Genomic DNA, 24,057 nt, shown 5'->3' with positions numbered 1-24,057 from the left:
ACAGTCACAGTCTTGTTCTTAGAAATTCATTAATAAGTGCTTTGGTTTTTTTTTTCTATTAAGAAAGGAAAAAAATAAAAAAAAGGAAAAGGAAAAGAAAGGGAAAAAGGGAAAGGGAAAGGGAAAAGGAAAGGGAAAGAGAAAGGGAAAGGGAAAAAAAAAAGGGAAAGGGAAAGGAAGGGAAAGGGGGAAAGGAAAAGGGAAAGAAAAAGAAAAAGAAAAAGAAAAAGAAAAAGAAAAAGAAAAAGAAAAAGAAAAAGAAAAAGAAAAAGAAAAAGAAAAAGAAAAAGGAAAAGGAAAAGGAAAAGGAAAAGGAAGAGAAAAGGAAAAAGGAAAAGGAAAAGGAAAAAGGAAAAGGAAAAGGAAAAGGAAAAGGAAAAGGAAAAGGAAAAGGAAAAGGAAAAGGAAAAGGAAAAGGAAAAGGAAAAGGATCTGTCTGGTAAAATTGATAGAGATTACGAAATACTTTTAACTTCACTGGATGGAGAAATTTGTCAGCAAAGGCAAAGGGGATTCATGGAAGACAGTGGTAAGTATGGACAGGTAAACTGAGTGTGAGTGAAGTACAGGTCTCCTGCAACACTTACTGAATGTTGAAAAATTGGTAGGAAGACGTAGAAAGAAAAACCACTTTGCAATCCTTTCTCCTTTTCTAGTATCAACCCCATAATTCATAAGTTTATTCTCATTTTTCCCTGCTACATTGAGCTCTCTCTGCACTTACACTTGTTGTCTTGGCTTCAACATGTGAAGGGACCAGAGGAGTCGGACGATAATTTCACCTGAAGTCTGGTTATTGATGGGTTCCCAATTTCAGTGGTTGACAGCTCTTCATATATTGACTTTTCAGCATACACCACGTCCGATTACAGGATTCAGAATTCCCCAGGGGTGCTTATATCCAGCAATTGTTTAGTTATGAGCCAAGTTTTTTTAAAAGAATGTACATGAGTACACTTCTTTTTAAAAAAAACTTGGATAATATATAAACACTTGCTGGATATAAGCACATGGGGCAATCTGAAATCTGTTAAGGTAGCTGAGATATCAGCATAAGGTGGAAGATATGATAGGGCCTACAGGAAACTTTGACCTTCTGGTGAATGAAGGCCAAATGGGATGATTTAAGGGGAGTTAAGTAGCACCAGACACTCTGGTGCAGTCAACTGAACTGGGTCCAAGGTGTTGGATTCAGCTCCAGAGTTGGTTGCCCATTTTTGGATCCGCTGGTCCTATGTGTAGGGTACCTCAAGGCATCAAAGGTGGCCCAAGATCATATGTTCAAGCAACGGTATTCCATGAAAAGAACAGACTAACTGGAATTTAGAATTTCAGTGAATGAAGGTAGGTTTCTACTATAGGATGTAATGAACAGGCTCTATCTACACTATCTATAGGAGGAATCTAGTCAGTGGAAATGCAAATATCTCCTTATGGACGTCTGTGTTAGGGTATCCTATCCTGAATTCTACTCTGTGAACTATTGAGATACCTAAATTTAGACATCTAGTGCCATTGTATATGATGTATATGATATCACTCATCAACTGGAGCTGGCAAATATGATTAGAGATTGATGCAGATTTTTGACTTTCAAACTCTTAAATTCTTATTCTTAATAAGAATATCATAATTCAGATATAGATATAGTGCAGATATAATTCTTATGATATCTAAATTATTTCCTGAATATACACTGAATATATAATTGCAATTATTTCCAATTGTTTCCATGGATGTTGCATGATGGATTGGTAACATATCACAGAATATAGTTAATTTGCTGTGATGACTTCTTTGGAATTCTGTGGATTTGTCTTATTTCTCCCTTTCAAACATGCATGTCATATAACTTTAGAAGTATCAAATTTGGACATCCAACATCAAGATAGTCACCCTAAGTTATCTTGCATTTCAAATGACACTAGGTCCTATTGTTTGGGCACCAGCTGAATCTCATCTGGAATTTTTTTTTTGATAAATTTGCTTTATCTGCCGTGTTATTTTTTTATTTTTATTTTGGGTTCCTCTCCAACTGATACAACTATTGGTTCTATTAGTTGCCAAAATTAAAAAAGGCAAAAACAAAAAGCAAAATGCACATAATGCACCAACATAAACAACTGCAATAGGTAGAAAATGCAATTATATCTCCATCCAGGTCAATCGGTGAGCTCCCTTCCTTATACTACGGTCACTGGAGTCATTGGAGAAGGGGTCGTTCTGCCTTGCCACGTGGTAGCAGAGCACATTCCGGAGGTATTTTCCGTCCAGTGGACATTTAATGAACAATCTGAAAAAATAACCGTGAGCAGATACGATGGAAAAACCAAAAAAGAGATCCAAGATGAGCGATACCAAGGCAGGACAGAGTTTTTCCACGGTGAATTCGGAGCTGGGAACATGTCTCTGCACTTGAAGAATGTCAGGAACTCGGACAAGGGATCATATTCTTGTCTGGTCTCTTTTGACAACCAACACCATGATGGGCTCATTGAACTCCAGGTGGCCGGTCAGTGTCTATTCTCTCTTTTAACATATGCAAAGACCTGAACAGAAACATCCACATTGATTATTGACTTAGGGAATCAGCATGTAATTTCATTTCAGTATTGATTATTGACTTAGCAAATTCATTTTCAATATAATTTGATTTATTCCCTGTGTTTATGGAAAGAATATGAGAGATATTTTTGATTTCATTTGGTTTTCTCTGAATTAATGTCTCTATCAGAGCCAGTTTGGACCTTCTCTGTGGCAATTTCCATTTCAGTGTATTAATTGATAAACATCTGATAGCTTCAGTTGGTGTGATTGTCTTGGAAGGGAACAAATATTTCTTTTTGCTTTCCCTGATACAGAAGAAGAAATTTCTATTAGATAAATGTGGGGTGCGTCGCTTCCAAAAGAGCGTAAAATTAGAAAAGACCTTCTCGAATGTGGAGTCCTAGTATTCTACACCATCATGGTATAAGCTCTCAATAAACAAAAAGGAAGATGAACCATCTTCAAGCCAGAGAAGATGCATCTCAGAAAATGAGATGTAGACCTCCATAGACCTCCTTAGACCTCCATAGACCTCTGTAGATCTCCGTAGACCTCTATAGGCCTCCATAGACCTCCATAAACCTCCATAGAACTCTGTAGACCTCCATAGACCTCTGTAGACCTCCTTAGACCTCTGTAGATCTCCGTAGACCTCCATAGGCCTCCATAGACCTCCATAAACCTCCATAGACCTCCGTAGACCTCCATAGACCTCTGTAGACCTCCATAGGCCTCCATAGACCTCTGTAGATCTCCGTAGATCTCCATAGGCCTCCATAGACCTCCACAAACCTCCATAGATCTCTGTAGACCTCCATAGACCTCTGTAGACCTCCATAGACCTCTGTAGATCTCCGTAGACCTCCATAGGCCTCCATAGACCTCCATAAACCTCCATAGACCTCTGTAGACCTCCATAGACCTCTGCAGACCTCCATAGACCTCTGTAGACCTCCATAGGCCTCCATAGACCTCCGTAGACCTCCATAGACCTCATCTGCACCATGGCAGTAGTAGCTGTACTTGAAACAATGACTCTAACACTAATATTTTGTTTTCATGAATGCATTATTTCTTCGTAGGCTTCCTTCAATCCACCAATATCTATAATTTTACAGATTTTTTTTTCTTACATTAATTCCCCTGGCAACCTCCTTCCAGAACTGCAGTCCCCAGCTAGCATAATCTGTTGTACCCTCCGTTAACTCTTCCCTTATTCTCAATTTGGTAGTTTCTGGCCATGATAAACTGCAGAGCATGAAGAAAGCAACTTCAGGGCCTACAAATCTGTCATAGTTCAAGTTCAGAAAAGTCTTTCTGTGCAATTTCATGCAATATTTTTAAAAGAGTGTTAAATTAAAGCATTTCTCTCAAAAAATGGGCAATTTTCCTCACTCAGCAGTGCTGAAAATGGAGACTATATTTTGTTTCTGTAGGTAGAGGTGTTGTGCCTTCCATTTTCCTGAGGAATCATGCGAAGGGGAGCATCGGCCTCGCCTGTCACACGGAAGGGTGGTTTCCTGAACCCAGGGTTGTTTGGCTGGATAGTCAAGACCAGATCCGGAAGGAACAATCAACCACGAAGACAACGATGACACCCGGAGGCCTGTACAGTGTTGTCACTTCCATGAACCTGGAACCAGGATCTGATAGGGAAGTCTCCTGCAGGATAGTCAACACTCTACTCAACACAACGAGCGAATCCCGAGTCCTGATTTCAGGTGGGTGAAATCAATGAAAAGTCAATGAAAAGTCTTCCATTTTTATGTCCTGGAGATGTGTCCCCAAATTCAGGGTGTAGTGGTGGAGAAAAAGGTCATTCATCAAAAGTTCTCTATCTTTTTCTCTAGTTTACTGCACAGCCTTTGACAGAGCTTAGTGAATCTCGTTCTCACCTGAAAAGAGTCCGGATGTGAATAATTTCACTCTTTTTTCTTTCTTCTTTCTTTTTCTTTCTTTTTCTTTTCTTTTTTTTCTTTTTTCTGTCTTCTTCCTTCTTTTTCTTCTCTTTTTTATTTTTTCTTCCTTTTTCTTTTTTCTTTTTCTTCTTTCTTCTGTTCTTCTCTTTTTCCTTCTTTCTTCTTTTCTTTTTTCTTCCTTTTTCCTTCTTTTTTCTTTTTTCTTCTTCTTTTTTCTTCTTTCTTCTTTCCTTTTTCTTCTTCCTTCTTTCTTTTCTCTTCTTCCTTCTTTCGTCTTTCTTCTTCCTTCTTCTTTCGTCTTTCTTCTTCCTTCTTCCTTCTTCTTTCTTCTTTCTTCTTCCTTCTTCCTTCTTCTTTCTTTTCTTCTTTCTTTTTTCTTCTTTCTTCTTTCCTTTTTCTTCTTTCTTCTTTATTTTCTCTTCTCTCCTTCATTCTTTCTTTTTTCTTCTTTCGTCTTTCTTCTTTCTTTTTCTTTTTGTTTTTCTTTTTCCTTTCTTTTTTCTTCTTTCTTTTTTCTTCTTTTCTTTTTTCTTCTTTTCAAATTCAATCCAGTCCTCTTACAGGCGCTGAATCAAAATGGATTAAAAATACAACTGTAAAGACATATAAAAATGCCATGTTTCTTTGGTGATAGCTGAACACTCTAAAAGGCCATAGCTAAGAAAAACATGACCAGACCATTTAATAAATGTAATTTAATAAATGTGTTTCACAGAACTGAAAAAAAAAAAAAGAGTATGATCACAATAGTTTTACTGATAATTTCAACATCTTAAAAACATATAACTCCTTTTGGTTATCTTTACAGATGTTTTCTTTCCATCCATTTCCAAATGGCTGGCTGTCTTCCTGGTAATTCTATGTCTCAGCATGGTCCTTATTTTCTCCACATTTTGTAAACTGCGAAGTAAGTATTTCTTCGTACCTTATTTTGGCCAACTTAATAGTGAAACCCAGGACTGTTAACAAAAACTCACAACCAAAATCATCAGCAACTTCGTAATAACCCAATTCCGAAGCGGGAACTCCAAAGGGGTGGGAAAAGCAAATTGAGAAAATATCATGCCATTTTCCCAGAATAACACATACTAATTTATTTATTTCTTTATTAACAACAGGTAACCACAAGAGAACAGTAAACTCAGGTAAGAAATGAAGAAAATGAATCTAAATATTATGAAAATATGCTGGGGGTGGAGTTTGTTTATATTAAAGAAATAGTTAGCAGCCTTATCTGCATCTAGAAGTTTCACAGAATCATAGACTTGAATTTGGAGTTTATCCCCATCCATTTTACATCCTGCTATCAGATATTTATAAATTTATAAATGTTTTTAAGATCTTTCTCTGAGTCATTCTCTTCTATGGGCTGAATAGTCCCACTTCTTGCTATTCTTTTTTTTGTATCTTCTTGAAATGATAAACGTCTTAGTTTTAGAGTAAAATCTGGGTCCAACAGGATGTTTATTGGGTTAAAGCAGAATAAAATCTCCACTTATTTCTCTCAACGTATAATTTTCTTCCGTAAGAATAAGCAACATTTTCTGATTTTCTCCATTTTTCAGTAAAAGCGAAGACCGCAATGGAAAAAGGTAAAAATCCTTCGCACTAGAAATGATGCTAAAATGTAAAATTTTGCAAGGAATCAAAATTCAGGTGTACGACAACTTTTCCATCTTCTTTCAAACTACTCAAGTCTTAATTGGTAAAATGAGATATAATATAAATATAATAAATATAGATAAATAGATATAGATAGTAGATATAGATATAGATATAAATAGCTATAGATAATATAGATAATATAAATATAGATATAATATAAATATAGATATAATATAATATAATATATAGATATAATACATGTAAATATGAAATATATAGTAGATATAGATATAGATATAGATATAGATGTAAAAGTTTTCGATGTTTTCTAGAATGTTTTCTATGAATGAACTTTTCTAGATATTTTTTATCTATTTCTACTATCTTTTCTAGAAAAAGAACAACTGAAGTCGAAGTTAGGTAAGAGATGCCCAAATGGTTTTGCCCAGCAGGTTGGTTTGATGGCCAAGTAGTCAAAAGTGGAAGCAAAAATCAACTGAAATCATTAAAATCCTCCTGTGAAATACCTGAAAATCCAGTCTGTAACGTTCCATTTCCATGTTATATCCCATAGCACCCCTTAACCTGGTTTATTTCCTTCTTTTCTATGTGCTGATTATCTTAGAGAGACAGAAAACTGCAAATAAAAGAGGTAAATTTCCTTCTAATTAAAAAAAGAAATGAGATGGATGAAATCCTGTCATCTGTACATAGGCCAGTCTGCTTAATTATTTTTTGAAAAAAAATATTTTATTTTACTTTATTTTCTTTATTTTATTTTATTTTATTTTTAAAAATATTTTTATATTTTAAGCAATAAATTTTATATTTATATTTCTATATATTTTATACTTACATTATATTTTATATAAATATATAAATATTTATGTATAGTTTATATATAAAATATATAAAAATATTTTATATTTATATTTTGTATTTGAAAGCATTTTATATTATATTATATTATTATTATATTATGATTTTACATATAAATGATCTTTACCTTCCTCCTTCATGCACAGAGTATGTTTTGTAACAAACCTATTAAGCTAATCTACAGCCACCGGGTTTTTTTGTTGTTTTGGCCATTTTTGACATTTTTCTTCATGGAAACTGCATGAAATCTGGGGATTATTGAGGACTCCTTTCTCCTAGCTCCAAAGTAAATGTCATTAAAGAGATGACATGTGAAAAAAAATGTGAAATTTTAACTATTTTCTAAACTCAGGATGCTGATGAATTCTTAACAGATTTGTGCAAAAACTAAAAAAAAAAGAACATTTTCATGTTACTGATAAAGGGTTATAACTAGTTTTATCCTACTTTTATCCTAATGATAGAAATTTTCCACATAATTATGCACAATAATTATGTTGAAACAATAATTCCACAGTCATTTTTACCAAACTTACCTATTTTGTCCTTGTGTTTTTGCTTTACTCATTCATTATATTCTTTTAACAGCAAAATCTCTACTCCGAGAACGCTTTGGTAAGATGAAAAACACTCTTTATTTTACATTCTGAATAAAAAAGTCTGCAGAATTGCAGAACTCTGTCATTTTGCAGGTAAAAATTGCAGAATTCTGTCCTCTTCCATGCTTTTCCTCTGTCATTTTACTATTTTAATGGAATCTCAAAACAAGGGTCAGTGACTGGAATGTCTTTACCTTTCAGATCAAATTAAACCCGAGCTGGGTAAGTCATATTAAAATGCTGGGGAATTATTGGTGGGATAAGGAGGAGAAAAAGCCAAAAATAAAATAAAATAAAATAAAATAAAATAAAATAAAATAAAATAAAATAAAATAAAATAAAATAAAATAAAATAAAATAAAATAAAATAAAATAAAATAAAATAAAATAAAAGTGGAATAAGGGGTATGGCAACTGCATGGAGTAGGTCAAAGCCCTTTGGTTTGAGGGCTGTTTTACTGACCAGAGTTTCATAAAATAATTGTGGATATTTCCATTTTTCCAGATTTCTGGGAAGCTCAGAGCCATGCAGGTAAGAGGATGGCAGGATAGGATGGATTACTGTGAATCCAGATTATTCCCCTTTTCTCTTCCCATCCCCATTTCCGTGAATCCGGACTCTCCTCCCTTTCTCTTCCCATCCCCATTCCCATGAATCCAGACCCTCCTCCCTTTCCCGTCCCATGCCCATTCCCATGAATCCAGACCCTCCTCCCTTTCCAGTCCCGTCCCATCCCCATGAATCTGGACCCTCCTCCCTTTCCCGTCCCCATTCCCATGAATCCAGACTCTCCTCCCTTTCCCTCCCCATCCCCATCCCCTTTCCCATCAATCCAGACTCTCCTCCCTTTCCCTTCCCATCCCCATTCCCATCAATCCGGGGATGGATCCGACCGCGGGGAAGTTGGAGCCGTTGGTGGCCGCGGCCTCCCCATTCCTGTTCCACACAGTGCGGATCGTCCCTGTGCTGGAAAACCGGCCACGGGAAGCGGCGGATCCGGCGCATCCTGGAAGCGAAGCTCTTCCTGCACAAGCGGGAGAGAGGCTGGAACAGAGCGGACAGGAATAACTACGAAATAAAGGGAGCCGGATCAGGGAGGAAATGGGAAAACCAGGAAAATGGGGAAGAGTGAAGGAAGGATCCAATGTCTGCAATCAGGAAGGGCAACAAAAGGATTATTTTTGCTATCGTTGCTGTCTCAACTAGAAGAAAATTCCCAGGGAATGGCTAAACCGAGATGTAGGACGCTGTTGAGTTGGGCAAGAGATGTGCTATCCACTACTAAATAGATGCTAAATTTTAATTACTAAATAAATTATGTATATATTTATATATATATATGTATGCATATATTTAAAGAAAGATAAATATATATAACTTAAAAATATATATATTATTATATGTTTAGATATTTTTATATATACAAACTATTATAAAATGCATGTGTAAATGTTATATATAATATAATTATATATATTATATGTGTATTATATAATATATGTTAATATTATATTTATATTATACATATATTACATACAATATATGTATATATGTATATATGTAATATTTATAATATATGATTATATAATAATTATATATAATTATACAATATGTGATATTAAAAATGTAATATATAACATAATATATAACACATATATAATGTATAGTATGCAATATGTAATATGTAGCATAAAACATAAAATATAAAATATAAAATATATGTAGTATGTTTTATATATATATATGTATGTATTCATATTATATAAATAGATAAATCAGTACCCATTACTAAATAAATAAATACTGAAATATAAGTTTAAAAGTGACAGAAAAATATTCTCGATAAATGGAAAAGTTACAGAGTGCAAGATTCAATGTGTTGGGTTCAAATGTCCCCAGTTTGTCCCGAAAAGCGAGGAGACACCCACATCATTTGTATTCCACCCAGTCGGAATCCCCATTCCATTAAAATCTCTATGGATACGACCAGGAGATTCTTTAAATCTGTTTTTCCTCTTTGTTAACCTAATGGGACACCCTTTTTCGCGGTATTTTGTAATGAAAACTGTTAATGGCAGCTCAAGAATGTGCTGAAAAATAAAATGTTACAGGTAGAAACTAAAGGTGTGGGGAAGACTTATTTGGAGATATTTGTAAGTAATAATTTTAAGGTTAAATGGGTTATAAATAAAAAAATATATTAAATACTAAAAATCTACATTTTGCTGTTGAAATCACTCGAATTTGGCTGTTTCGCAGCATCACGGAATGGTGGAGGTGGGATGGGACCTCTCGGGATCACCCAGTCCAGCCCCTGCTCCAGCAGGGACACCAGGAGCAGGGACACACGGTGACATCCAGGTGGGTTTGGAGGTTCTTCCTCACATGGAGATGGAACCTCCTGGGGTTCAACTTGTCCCCGTTATCCCTTGTCCTGTCACTGGCCACCACCGAGGAGAGTTTGGCCCCTTCCTCCCTACACTCTCCCCTCCGGTACTTGACCATGTTGACCCGATCCCGTCTCAACCTTCTCCTCTCCAGGCTGGACAGGCCCCGCTCGCTCTGTCCTTCCTCATCCCATAGATGCTCCAGTCCCTTCATCATCTTCGTGGCCCTGCGCTGGTCCCTCTCCAGCAGCTCCAGGTCCCTCTTGTCCTGGAGAGCCCAGAGCTGCCCCCGATGCTCCAGGTGCCCCCTCAGAGCGGAGCAGAGGGGCAGGATCCCACCCTGGACCTGCTGGCAACGCTCCTCCTGCTGCAGCCAGGAGCCCATTGCATCCCATTGGATCCCATTGGATCCCATTGGAGCTCACTGGAGCCCATTGCATCCCGTTGGAGCCCGTTGGAGCCCATTGGAGCCCATTGGATCCTATTGAATCCCATTGGATCCCATTGGATCCCATTGCATCCCATTGCATCCCATTGGAGCCCACTGGAGCCCATTGCATCCCGCTGGAGCCCGTTGGAGCCCATTGGAGTCCACTGGATCCCGTTGGAGCCCATTGGAGCCCATTGGATCCTATTGGAGCCCATTGGATCCTGTTGAATCCCGTTGGATCCCATTGGATCCCGTTGGATCCCACTGCATCCCACTGCATCCCACTGCATCCCATTGGAGCCCATTGGATCCTATTGGAGCCCATTGGATCCCGTTGAATCCCATTGGATCCCGTTGAATCCCATGGGATCCCATTGGATCCCATGGGATCCCATTGCAACCCATTGCATCCCATTGGATCCCGTTGGATCCCATTGGAGCCCTTTGGATCCCATTGGAGCCTGTTGGATCCCATTGGAACCCATTGGAGCCCATTGCATCCCATTGGATCCCATTGGAGCCCTTTGGATCCCATTGGAGCCCATTGGATCCCATTGGAACCCATTGGAGCCCATTGCATCCCATTGGATCCCATTGGAGCCCATTGCATCCCATTGGAGCCCGTTGGATCCCATTGGAGCCCGTTGGATCCCATTGGAACCCATTGGAGCCCATTGCATCCCACTGCAACCCATTGGAGCCCCTTAGATCCCATTGGATCCCATTGCAACTCATTGGATTGCACTGGAGCCCATCGCATCCCATTGCAACCCATTGCATCCTATTGGATCGCATTGCATCCCATTGGATACCATTGGAGCCCATTGGATCCAGTTGGATCCCATTGCAACCCATTGCATCCCATTGGATCTCATTGGAGCCCACTGGAGCCCATTGCAACCCATTGCATCCCATTGGATCTCATTGGAGCCCATTGCATCCCATTGGATCGCACTGCATCCCATTGGATCCCATTGGATCCCATTGGATCCCATTGGCCTTCTTGGCCACCAGCACACGTTGCTGCCTCATGGGCAACTCGTTGTCACCCAGGACTCCCCAATCCCTCTCCATGGAGCTGTTTTCCAGCAGGTCAACCCCTCATCCCTCCCTCTTCCTGGGGTTCTTCCCGCCCAGGGGCAGGACCTTGTCCCTGTTGATCCTCATGGGGTTCCCAACGCTCCATCCTGTCCAGGTCCCTCCAATGGCCGCGCGGCCCTCGGGAATGTCGCTCTTCCCAGGCCGGAGTCACCTCCAAACTTGCTCAGTCCAAGTCATCGATGACCAAGTTGAGGAGCACCAGGGCCAGCATTGACCCCGCAGCCAGGGGGCGGAGCCAGGAGCCAGCGGGTGGAGCCAAGGCCGAGGGGGCGGGGCCAGGTCCCTGGGCCAGAGGGCGGGTCTGGCATCCACTGGGCGGAGTCAGAAGCAGGTGGGCGGGGCGATGGGGCAGGTCCATCATCCAAAGGGTGGAACCAGGAGCCAAGTCTATGAAGCAGGGGGCGGGTCCTGCAGCCGGTGGGCGGAGCCAGGATCCAGTGGGCGGAGCTAAGAGGTGGTGGGAGGAGTCAGGGGCCACGGGCAGAGCCACTGGCCGGCAGGCGGAGCCTAGATATGGTGGGTGGAGCTAAGAGCCGGCACAAGGAACCAGGAGCCGGTGGGCGGGGTCAGGGGCAGTGGGCGGAGCCCAGGGGCAGCAAGCGCAGCCGGGGGCAGTGGGAGGGACCAGAATGCGGTGGGCGGAGCCCGGCGAAGTGAACGGAGTCAGGGGGCAGGGAGCGGGGCCAGGGCCAGGGGGCGGAGCCTAGATATGGTGGGCGGAGCCTGGAGGCGGTGAGCAGGGCCGGGGGCAGGGGGTGGCGAGAGGGGGCGGGGCCAGGATGCGGTGGGCGGAGCCTGGAGGCGGGGGGGGGGGCGGGGCCGGGCCAGTGGGCGGGGCCAGGATGCGGTGGGCGGAGCCCAGGGAAGTGAACGGAGTCAGGGGGCAGGGAGCAGGGCCGAGGCCAGGGGGCGGAGCCAGGATGCGGTGGGCGGAGCCTGGAGGCGGTGAGCGGGGCCGGGGGCGGGGACAGTGGGCGGGGCCAGGATGCGGTGGGCGGAGCCCAGGGGCCGCCAACGGGACTGGGGGCGCAGTGGGAGGAGTCAGGGGCAGTGGGCGGAGCCCGGGGCAGCCAGCGGAGGCGGGGGGCAGTGGGCGGGGCCAGGATGCGGTGGGCGGAGCCCGGGGGGAGCAAACCGAGCCGGGGGCAGGGGGCGGGGCCTGGGTCACTGGGCGGGGCCAGGGTGCGGTGGGCGGAGCCCAGGGCCCGCGAACGGGGCCGGGGGCGCAGTGGGCGGGGCCAGGGGCAGTGGGCGGGGCCATGGGTGCCACGGGCGCCTTGGTGGCCCTGGTGGCCCTGCTGCTGGCCCTGGGGGGGCCCGGGGGGGGCTTCGAGCTGCAGGCGGCGCTGGGGGCGCTGCGGGGGGAGAACGCCCGGCTGCGGGGGGCCGTGGCCAACCTGAGCCGGGCGCTGGGGACCCTGCGCGGCCGCCTGCGGCGTGAGTGACACCCCCGGGACTGTCACACGCATGGGGGACCCGGGGGGGGGGGGGGGGTGAGACTGTCCCCAACTCGTCACATGCATGGGGGACCCTGGGGGAGGGGGCACTGAGACCGTCCCCAACTCGTCACATGCATGGGGGACCCTGGGGGAGGGGAGGCTGAGACCATCCCCAACTCGTCACATGCATGGGGGATCTTGGGGGGAATGGGGAGGACAACCCTATGGGAGCTGAGACCTGCCCACTCCACCCCCCCGGGATTGTCACACGCATGGGGGACCCCGATGGGGGGGGGGGGTTGAGGCTGTCCCCAACTCGTCACACACATGGGGGATCCCCGGGGAGGGGGCGAGGAGGACCCCGGGGGGGGCTGGCTGAGGCCGTCCCCAGCTCATCACACGCATGGGGGATCCCGGGGGGGGGGGGGGGGCGGAATCCCGGAGAGGGGGGCGCTGAGACCGTCCCCAACTCGTCACATGCATGGGGGACCCTGGGGGGGGGGGCGCTGAGACCGTCCCCAACTCATCACACGCATGGGGGACCCTGGGGGAGCGGAGGGGCTGAGGCCGTCCCCAACTCGTCACATGCATGGGGGACCGTGGGGGGGGGGGGGGGGCGCTGAGACTGTCCCCAACTCATCACACGCATGGGGGACCCTGGGGGGGGGGGCGCTGAGACCGTCCCCAACTCGTCACATGCATGGGGGACCCTGGGGGGGGGGCGCTGAGACTGTCCCAAACTCGTCACATGCATGGGGGACCCTGGGGGAGGGGAGGCTGAGACCGTCCCAACTCGTCACACGCATGGGGGACCCTGGGGGAGGGGGCACTGAGACCGTCCCCAACTCGTCACATGCATGGGGGACACTGTGGGGGGGGGCGCTGAGACTGTCCCCAGCTCGTCACATGCATGGGGGACCCTGGGCGGGGGAGCTGAGGCCGTCCACAACTTGTCACACACACGAGGGACCATGGGGAGGGGCGGGGGGGATCCCAGAGAGGGGGGTGGCTGAGACTGTCCCCAACTCATCACACGCATGGGGGACCCTGGGGGGGGAGGGGGGCACTGAGACTGTCCCCAATTTGTCACATGCATGGGGGACCCGGGAAGGGGGGGGAGGCTGAGACCGTCCCCAACTCATCACATGCATGAGGGACCTTGGGGAGGGGTGGGAGGAAGGACCCTGGGGGGGGCAGCTGAGACCGTCCCCAACTCATCACACGCATGGGGGATCTTGGGGGGGATGGGGACAACCCTATAGGAGCTGAGACCGCCCCCCCCGGGATTGTCACACGCATGGGGGACCCCGATGGGGGGAGGGAGCTGAGACCGTCCCCAACTTATCACATGCATGGGGGACCCTGGGGTGGGGGACTGAGTCCGTCCCCAACTCGTCACATACCTCGGGGTCCCCCATAGAGGGAGCTGAGACCCCCCCAAGTTGTGACACACATAAGGGGACCCCCCCCCCCCGTGTTCCCCTCCCCCCCCGGGGTGATCTGAGACCCCCCCCCTTCATGACACCCATGGGTGCCCCCCGCCCCCCCCCCCCCGTGTTCCCCTCCCCCCCCGGGGTGATCTGAGACCCCCCCCCTTCATGACACCCATGGGTGCCCCCCCCCCCACAGAGCCCACGTGGACGCCGGAGCCGCCGCCCCCCCCTCCCTGCCGCCTGGGCCCCCCCGCGGGCCCCGCCCCCAGCGCCGCCCCCCCCGCCCTCCTGGGGGGGGGCCCTGCTCGCGGGGGGGGGCCCTGGGGCTGGGGGGGGCCCTGCGGCCCTGAGACCCCCCCCGAGACCCCCCAAACCCCCATGAACCCCCCAAATCTCCCTGCGACCCCCCAAATCCCCCATGAACCACCAAATCCCCCCCATGAACCCCCCAAACCCCTCATGAACCCCCCAGAACCCCCCAAATACCCCATAACACCCCCCAAAATACCCCCGGAACCCCCCCCAAATCCCACGTGACCCCCTCGGCGACCCCCGCCCCCCCCCAAACGCCCCCCAGGACCCCCCCAAGGGCGCCCCCCCCCCCCCCCGTTCATGGTAAGTGCTGGGGGGGGGATCGTTGGGGTGTTTGGGGGGGGAGGATTTAGGGATTTGGGGGGGGCACTGATTGGGGACCCCCCCCAATTCCCGGAACCCCCCCCAGTCACTAGAGCCCCCCCCTCATGGACCCCCCTCCGACCCCCAGGAGCCCCCAATGCCCCCCCAGATCCCAGAGCCTCCAGGACCCCCCAAAACCCCCCATAGCCCCCCCAGACCCTCCATAGACCCCCAAGAGCCCCCAGACCCCTTAGAGCCCCCCAGACCTGCCATAGAGACCCCCAATAGCGCCTAGACCCCCCCATAGACTCCCCAAGAGCCCCCCTAGACCCCCAGGAGCTCCCATGGACCCCCAAGACCCCCCAAACCCCCCCCATTGAACCCCAAGAGCCCCCAGACCCCTTAGAGCCCCCCAGACCTGCCATAGAGACCCCCAATAGCCCCTAGACCCCCCCATAGACTCCCCAAGAGCCCCCCTAGACCCCCAGGAGCTCCCATGGACCCCCAAGACCCCCTAAACCCCCCCATTCACCCCCAAGAGCCCCCAGACCCCTTAGAGCCCTCCAGACCTGCCATAGAGACCCCAAATAACCCCCAGACCCCCCCATAGACCCCCAAGAGCCCCCAGACCCCTTAGAGCCCCCCAGTCCCCCCCAAAACCCCCCATAACCCCCCAGGCCCCCCATAGACCCCCAAGAGCCCCCAGACCCCTTAGAGCCCCCCAGATCCCCCCCAGGGCCCCATAGAGCCCCCCCAGCCCCCCCGATGCCCCCCCCCCGAGCCTCCTTCAATAGCCCCCAATGACCCCCCCCCCCGCCCCCCCCCTTCCGCCCTAATTAACCGCCCTGTTAATTACCCGGCCGCTCAATGGCTCTTTCCACCCCTCCGGGCCCCCCCGCCCCCCCCACCTCCCACAATGCCCCGGGGCTGCCAATGAATTTGGGAGGGGGGGAGAAGGGCCCAGGCGTCCGGCCCTGCCCCCACCCTGGGAGCGGCTCCTAATTAATCCCCCTATTAATGAGGAAGGGCCCAGGCGTCCGGGCCCCCCCTCCCCCCATTTTAAGCCCTTGGGACCATATGGCCAAGGCGGGGGGGGGGGAACATGGGGACAAGGGGGGGACATGGGGACAACATGGGGACAAGGGAGGGTGGATATGGGGGGGGACATGGGGACAAGGGGGGGACATGGGGACAAGGGGGGGGACATGGAAATGGGGGGGGCACCGAACCTAAAGGGAGGGGCAGAGTGACAGGAGGGGACACGGGGACAAAGGGGGGGGGGAAGGAAATGAAGGGGGGACGAGGGGGGGGACAGAGTGACAGGAGGGGACAAGGGGGGGGAACGGAAATGAGAGGGGGGGGACAGCGATGACACCGGAGGGGGGGGACAGGGTGACAACAGGGGGGGGACAGCGATGACAGCGGGTGACAACAGGGGGTGACAGCAGCGTCGCGGGGGCCATGGGGCCCTGGGGGGGTCCCTGGGAAGGGGCCGTCGGGGGGTGTCCCCAAGGGGGCCCGGGGGGGTGTCCCCAAGGGCGCCGGGCGCGCTCGGCGCTGGGGCTGGCGCTGGCCGCGGTGGCCCTGGCGCTGGCCGCGGTGGCCTTGGCCACCAGCTACTGGTGCCAGGGGCGGCACCGGGTGGCCAAGGTGCCCTGCGCGTCCCCAGGGGCCTGCGAGGGCCACGAGGGGACGTCCCCGCGCGGGGACAACGGCACCGGCGGCGGCGGCAACAACGGCACCGGGGACGCGGGTGTCACCGCGCGGTACCTGTGGGAGAGCGGCGAGGACAAGTTCCACCTGCGGAGCTTCCACACGGGCTTCTGGGTGTCCTGCGAGGAGCAGCCGGGGGGTAGGGGACAGCGGGGACCTTGGGGACATTGGGGACCACGGGGACATTGGGGATGTTGGGGACCTCGGGGACAAGGAGGGACATGGGGACATTGGGGACAGCGGGGACATGGGGGACCACGGGGACATTGGGGATGTTGGGGACCTTGGGGACAAGGAGGGACATTGGGGACAGCGGGGACATGGGGGACCATGGGGACATTGGGGATGTTGGGGACCTTGGGGACAAGGAGGGACATGGGGGCATGGGGGACATTGGGGACAGCGGGGACCTCGGGGACATTGGGGACATTGGGAACATCAGGGACATTGGGGATGTTGGGGATGTTGGGGACCTTGGGGACAAGGAGGGACATGGGGACATTGGGGACAGCGGGGGACATGGGGGACCATGGGGACATTGGGGATGTTGGGGACCTTGGGGACAAGGAGGGACATGGGGGCATGGGGGACATTAGGGACAGCGGGGACCTCGGGGACATTGGGAACATCAGGGACATTGGGGATGTTGGGGACCTTGGGGACCTCGGGGACAGCAGGGACCTCGGGGACATTGGGGACGTTGGGGATGTTGAGGACCTCGGGGATGTTGGGGACCTTGGGGACAAGGAGGGACATGGGGGCATGGGGGACACTGGGGACAGCAGGGACCTCAGGGATGTTGGGGACCTCGGGGACATTGGGGACCACGGGGACATTGGGGATGTTGGGGACCTTGGGGACAAGGAGGGACATGGGGGCATGGGGGACATTGGGGACAGCGGGGACCTCAGGGATGTTGGGGACCTTGGGGACAAGGAGGGACATGGGGGCATGGGGGACAGCGGGGACCTCGGGGACATTGGGGACATTGGGAACATCAGGACATTGGGGATGTTGGGGACCTTGGGGACCTCGGGGACAGCAGGGACCTCGGGGACATTGGGGACGTTGGGGATGTTGAGGACCTCGGGGATGTTGGGGACCTTGGGGACAAGGAGGGACATGGGGGCATGGGGGACACTGGGGACAGTGGGGACCTCAGGGATGTTGGGGACCTCGGGGACATTGGGGACCACGGGGGCATTGGGGATGTTGGGGACCTCGGGGACAAGGAGGGACATGGGGGCATGGGGGACATTGGGGACAACGGGGACGTTGGGGACCTCGGGGACATTGGGGATGTTGGGGTGGTGGGAAGCTTGGGGACAAGGAGGGACATGGGGGCATGGAGGACATTGGGGACAGCGGGAACCTCAGGGACCTTGGGGATGTTGGGGACCTCGGGGACCTCAGGGGACACTGGGGATGGTGGGGACCTTGGGGACCTTGGGGACAGGGAGGGACATGGGGAGCATGGGGGACATGGGGGACATTGGGGGTGTTGGGGACATGGAGGGACATTGGGAACATCAGGGACATTGGGGACCTTGGGGACCTCAGGACAGGGAGGGACATGGGGGGCATGGGGGACATTGGGGGTGTTGGGGACAGTGGGGACATGGAGGGACATCAGGAACATCAGGGACATTGGGGATGTTGGGGACATTGGGACCTCGGGGACAGGGAGGGACATGGAGGGACATTGAGGGACATGGAGGGACGTGGGGGATATTGGGGATGTCAGGGATAGTGGGGACATGAGGGACATTGGGGACATCAGGGACACGAAGGGATATTGGGGGTGTTGGGGACATTGGGGCCCTCGGGGATATTGGGGACGTTTGGGACAGGGAGCGACATGGAGGGATGCGGGGACATGGGCGGGACATGAGGGGACACGGGGAGGACATGGAGGGACACAGGGGACATGGAGAGACATGGAGGGATGTGGGGACATGGCGGGGACATGGGGGGACACGGGGGGACATGGGGGGACACAGATGTCCCTGTCCCCAGGCGAGGTCTGTCGCAGCTTCATCCAACTGCCCCCGGAGTCGGAGAAAGGTGGGAAACCCCCCATCCCGGTGACATTGGGGACACCCCCGGAGCTGGGCATGGCCTTTGGGGACACCCGGCACCTTGGGGACACCCCTCGGTACCCAGGGGACACCCCCTGGGGTGCCCATTGCCTCCATGTCCCCATGTCCCCATGTGTCCCCGTGTCCCTCCATGTCCCCCCATGTCCTCCATGTCGCCCCCCCCCATGTCTGCCCATGTCCCCATGTCCTCCTGTGTCCCCATGTCCCCGCATGTCCCCGTATCCCCAATGTCCCCCCATGTCCCCACATGTCCCCATGTCCTTCCATGTCCCCATGTGTCCTCATGTCCCCACACGTCCCCATGTCTCCCGATGTCCCCATGTCCCTCCATGTCCCCCCATGTCCCCAATGTCCCCTTATGTCCCCATGTCCCCCCATGTCCCTCCATGTCCTCCCCATGTACCTCCATGTCCCCACACATCCCTCCATGTCCCCAATGTCCCCCAGTGTCCCCATGCCCCTCCATGTCTCTATGTCCCTTCATGTCTCCCTCATGCCCCTCCATGTTCCAATGTCCCCACACGTCCCCCATGTTCTCCCATGTCCCTCAATGTCCCCCCATCTTCCCATGTCCCCCATGTCCCCAATGTCCCCTCATGTCCCCCATTGCCCCCATGTCCCACCATGTCCCCATGTTCTCCCATGTCCCTCCATGTCCCCATGTCTCCCATGTCCCCTCATGTCCCCACGTCCCCCATGTCCCCCCATGTTCCCATATCCCCCCCGTCCCCATGTCCCCCAATGTCCCCACATGTCCCCCCATGTCCCCATGTCCCTCAATGTCCCTCCATGTCCCCCCATGTCCCCACACGTCCCCCATGTCCCTCAATGTCCCCCATGTCCCCCCATGTCCCCATGTCCCCAGGGGTGCTGTGGCTGGCGCTGGTGGCCGAGTTCCTCCACGTCGCCCTCCTTGTCACCGGGGTCCTGCTGCTGTCCCTGGAGCTGGCGCCCGATGTCACCTCCTTCCTGGGCGCCCTCAAGGTCAACGCGTTCGCCGCCCTCGTCACCGTCCTCGCAGGTACCGCCGGCGCCGTCACCGTCACCACCGCGACACCGGCATCGTCACGGAGGTGGCATTACCACCGCGGCCACCATGGTGTCACCATGACTGCTGCGTCACCGTGACTGCTGCGTCACCGTGACCGTGGTGCCCTTGTGACCATAACATTGTCATGACCGACGTGTCACTGCAACCATGGTGTCACCGCAGCCACGATGTCACCGCAGCCACGATGTCACCATGACCACAGCATCACCACAGCCACCGTGTCACTGTGACCGTGACGTCATCCAACGAGGATGTCACCCCAACCACCATGTCACCATGACCACAATGTCACCACAACCACAAGGTCACCACAGTCACCACGTCACTGTGACTGGGCTGTCACCAACACTGTTCCATCTCACCCTCACCCTTCCCACATTGTCACCTCTTTATCCTCGCATTGTCACCATGTTGTCCCCACTTTGTCACCCCACTGCCACCCTCTTGTCCCTGCAGGGCTCCTGGGCATGGTGGCCCACATGACATGTTGTCCCCTCATTCTCCCCATGTTGTCCCCTCATTGTCCCCTCATTCTCCCCATGTTGTCACCATGTTGTCATCGCGTTGTCACCACGTTGTCACCGCGCTGTCACCGCTTTGTCACCTGCAGGGCTCCTGGGCATGGTGGCCCACATGACGTGTTGTCCCCTCATTCTCCCCATGTTGTTCCCTCATTCTCCCCACATTCTGCCCATGTTGTCATCGCGTTGTCACCATGTTGTGCCCGCGTTGTCACCACGTTGTCACCGCGCTGTCACCCTGTTGTCACCCATAGGGCTCCTGGGCATGGTGGCCCACATGATGTGTTGACCCCTCATTGTCCCCTCATTCTCCTCCCATTCTCCCCATGTTGTCACCATGTTGTCACTGTGTTGTCACCGTGTTGTCACCCGCAGGGCTCCTGGGCATGGTGGCCCACATGACGTGTTGTCCCCTCATTGTTCCCTCATTCTCCTCCCATTCTCCCCATGTTGTCACCATGTTGTCACTGTGTTGTCACCGTGTTGTCACCCGCAGGGCTCCTGGGCATGGTGGCCCACATGATGTGTTGTCCCCTCATTGTCCCCTCATTCTCCCCATGTTGTCACCATGTTGTCATCGCGTTGTCACCGCATTGTCACCCGCAGGGCTCCTGGGCATGGTGGCCCACATGACGTGTTGTCCCCTCATTCTCCCCACATTCTGCCCATGTTGTCACCATGTTGTCATCGCGTTGTACCCATGTTGTCACCATGTTGTCACCCTGTTGTCACCCGCAGGGCTCCTGGGCATGGTGGCCCACATGACGTGTTGTCCCCTCATTCTCCCCATGTTGTCCCCTCATTCTCCCCACATTCTGCCCATGTTGTCATCGCGTTGTCACCATGTTGTGCCCGCGTTGTCACCACGTTGTCACCGCGCTGTCACCCTGTTGTCACCCGCAGGGCTCCTGGGCATGGTGGCCCACATGATGTACATGACCGTGTTCCAGGTGGCCGTCAACCTGGGCCCCAAGGACTGGCGCCCGCAGAGCTGGACCTACGGCTGGTCCTTCGGGTGAGCGTCACCCGCGCGCGCCTGTCCCCAACACCCCGCCGCGCCGAGGGCGACCCCGTCCGCCTGACGCGGTGCGGGTGACGCGCAGGGCCGCGTGGTTGTCCTTCACGCTGTGCATGGCGGCCTCGGTGCTCACCCTCAACGCCTACACCGAGACGCTGCTGCGCTTCCAGCACCGCCGGCGGGCGCGCGGTGACGACAACAACGCGACGCCGCCGCTGTCACCCGCGCCGGGCGTCACCCCGCCGGGTCCCTTCCCCCGCCGCGGCCACCAACCGGGAGCCGATGATGGGGAGCTCTGCTAATGGGGAGAATTCCCGCCTTTCCGGGGACAATTCCCGCCTTTCCGCTGGGATCTGGGATCCCCGCTTCCCTAGGGATAGGGGGCTCCATTTCCATAGGGATCTGGGGACAATTCCCTCATTTCCATAGGGTTCGGGGGACAATTTCCTCATTTCCATTGGGATTTGAACCCCCCTCCATTTCCGTAGGGATTTGGGGACCCCAATTCCATAGGGAATTGGGGACCACATTTCCTTAGGGATTTGGGGACAATTCCCTCATTTCCATTGGGATTTGAACCCCCCCCCCATTTCCGTAGGGATTTGGGGACCCCATTTCCATAGGGATTTGGGGACAATTCCCCCATTTCCATAGGGTTCGGGGGACAATTTCCTCATTTCCATTGGGATTTGGACCCCCCCCCGCCATTTCCATTGGGATTTGGGGACAATTTCCTCATTTCCATTAGGATTTGAACCCCTCCCCCATTTCCATAGGGATATGGGGACCCCATTTCCATAGTGAATTGGGGACCCCATTTCCTTAGGGATCTGGGGACAATTCCCCCATTCCCATAGGGTTCGGGGGACAATTTCCTCATTTCCATTGGGATTTGAAGCCCCCCCCCTTTTCCATAGGGATTTGGGGACAATTTTCTCATTTCCATTGGGATTTGACCCTCCCTCCATTTTCCTATGGATTTGGGGACCCCATTTCCCTATGGATTTGGGGACAATTCCCCCATTTCCATAGGGTTTGGGGGACAATTCCCTCATTTCCATTGGGATTTGAACCCCCTCTCCCTTTCCATGGGGATTTGGGGACAATTCCCCTGTTCCCATTGGGATTTGGGATTCTCCCATTTCCATTTGGATTTGAACCCCTGTTTCCACAGGGATTTGGGGACCACCCCAATTCCCATTGGGATTTGGGGATCCTCCTTTTTTTTCCATAGGGACCCCTCTCCATTCCCATTGGGACCCCTCCATTTCTATAGGGAATTAGAATCCCCCCCCAATCCATAGGAATTTGGGATATCCTCCCCTTCCATAGGAAATTGCACCCCCACGCACACACCCCTTTTCCATAGGGATTTTGGGACCTCATCATTCCTATAGGGATTTGGGAACACCCCTTTTTCCATAAGGAATTTAGACATTGCCCTTTAATTGGGATTTGGAAGCGTCATTTCCATAGGGAATTCCCTCCCCCTCCCCCCCCATCTATAGGGATATGGGACCCCCTCCAAATCCATAGGGATTTTGGAATCTTCCCTGCTTATTTATAGAGAATAGAGACCCCCACACACACTCCAATTCCATAGGGAATTAGGGCCCCCCCGTCCTAATCCCCCTCCCCGCCCCATTTTCCTGCTCGGATTAAAGTAATTAAAAAACTTAATTAAAAACAGCCGGAGGCTCCAGGGATTAACCGGGACACAGGGACACGGACGTCACCGGGGGGGGGACATTGGGCTGTCACCTCCCCCCCCACATGGAGCTTTATTGCGGCCATGGGGGGGGCGGATCCGGAGGGGGGGATCCGGATCCGAGCACCTGGATTGGGCGGGAATCATTCCGGATTAGGTCCGGATCAGGTGGGAAGTGTCCTAGGGTGGGATCGGAGCACTGGGATTGGGTGGGAATTGATCCCTGTTGGGTCCGGATCGGGTCTGGAGCAGGTGGGAATGGTCCCAGATAGGGTCCGGAGCACTGGGATTGGATGGGAATTGATCCCTGTTGGGTCCGGATCGGGTCCGGATCTGGTGGGAATGGTCCGGATCGGTTCCGGAGCACTGGGATTGGGTGGGAAATGATCCCTGTTGGGTCCAGGTTGGACCTGGATCAGGGCGGGATCGCGTGGGTCAGGTGGGAATGGTCCTGGATCGGGTCCGGAGCGTCGGGATTGGGTGGGAATTGATCCCTGTTGGGCCTGGATCGGGTCCGGATCGAGTGGGAATCGGTCCAGAACGCGGGATCAGACGGGGATCGGGTCCGGATCGGGTGGGAATCGGTCCGGAACGCGGGATCGGGCAGGGATCGGGTCTGGACCGGGTGGGAATCGGTCCGGAACGCGGGATCGGGCAGGGATCGGGTCTGGATCGGGCCTGGACCGGGTCCGGATCGGGCGGGAATCGCCCCGGATCCCGATCGGAACCGGGTTCGGCCCCCGCGCCCACGTGGGCGGGGCCACAGGAGGCTCCGCCCCTGGCCCCGCCCTCCCCCGCACGGACTTGGCGGGAGGGGGCGGGGCGGGGGCGGGGCGGGGGCGGGGCTTGTCCCGGACGCCGGGGCCCCTGCGCGGCGCGGGGGCTGCCGGGAGCTGCCGCCATGGCCGTGCTGAGCCGTGAGCGGCGCCGGGGGGGCACGGGGGGACATTGGGGACAATGGGGGGACGTTGGGGACACGGGGGGACATTGGG

General features: G+C 52.3%; 1 protein-coding gene across 1 annotated transcript; it reads left to right on the top strand.

Annotated features, from left to right (window-relative positions):
* The first annotated feature begins 799 nt into the window (after window positions 1–799).
* Window positions 800–21,659, top strand: LOC148593150 (uncharacterized). Its single transcript, XM_088532012.1, has 16 exons — window positions 800–860; window positions 2,162–2,512; window positions 3,984–4,268; window positions 5,275–5,373; window positions 5,585–5,611; window positions 6,032–6,058; window positions 6,465–6,491; window positions 6,697–6,723; window positions 7,539–7,565; window positions 7,751–7,771; window positions 8,055–8,081; window positions 16,625–16,807; window positions 18,685–18,732; window positions 19,633–19,788; window positions 21,243–21,354; window positions 21,443–21,659. Exons 1-16 carry the CDS (start codon window positions 800–802, stop codon window positions 21,657–21,659), a joined length of 1,695 nt encoding a protein of 564 aa, XP_088388138.1.
* Window positions 21,660–24,057: the final 2,398 nt, after the last annotated feature.

The sequence above is a fragment of the Tinamus guttatus genome, unplaced genomic scaffold (genome assembly GCF_059628265.1).
Source record: "Tinamus guttatus ecotype Peru unplaced genomic scaffold, ASM5962826v1 Tinamus_guttatus_pri_ptg000447l, whole genome shotgun sequence".
Lineage (NCBI taxonomy): Eukaryota > Metazoa > Chordata > Aves > Tinamiformes > Tinamidae > Tinamus > Tinamus guttatus.
Note: the sequence above shows the minus strand (reverse complement) of the source record. Positions and strands in the feature narration are given on the sequence as shown.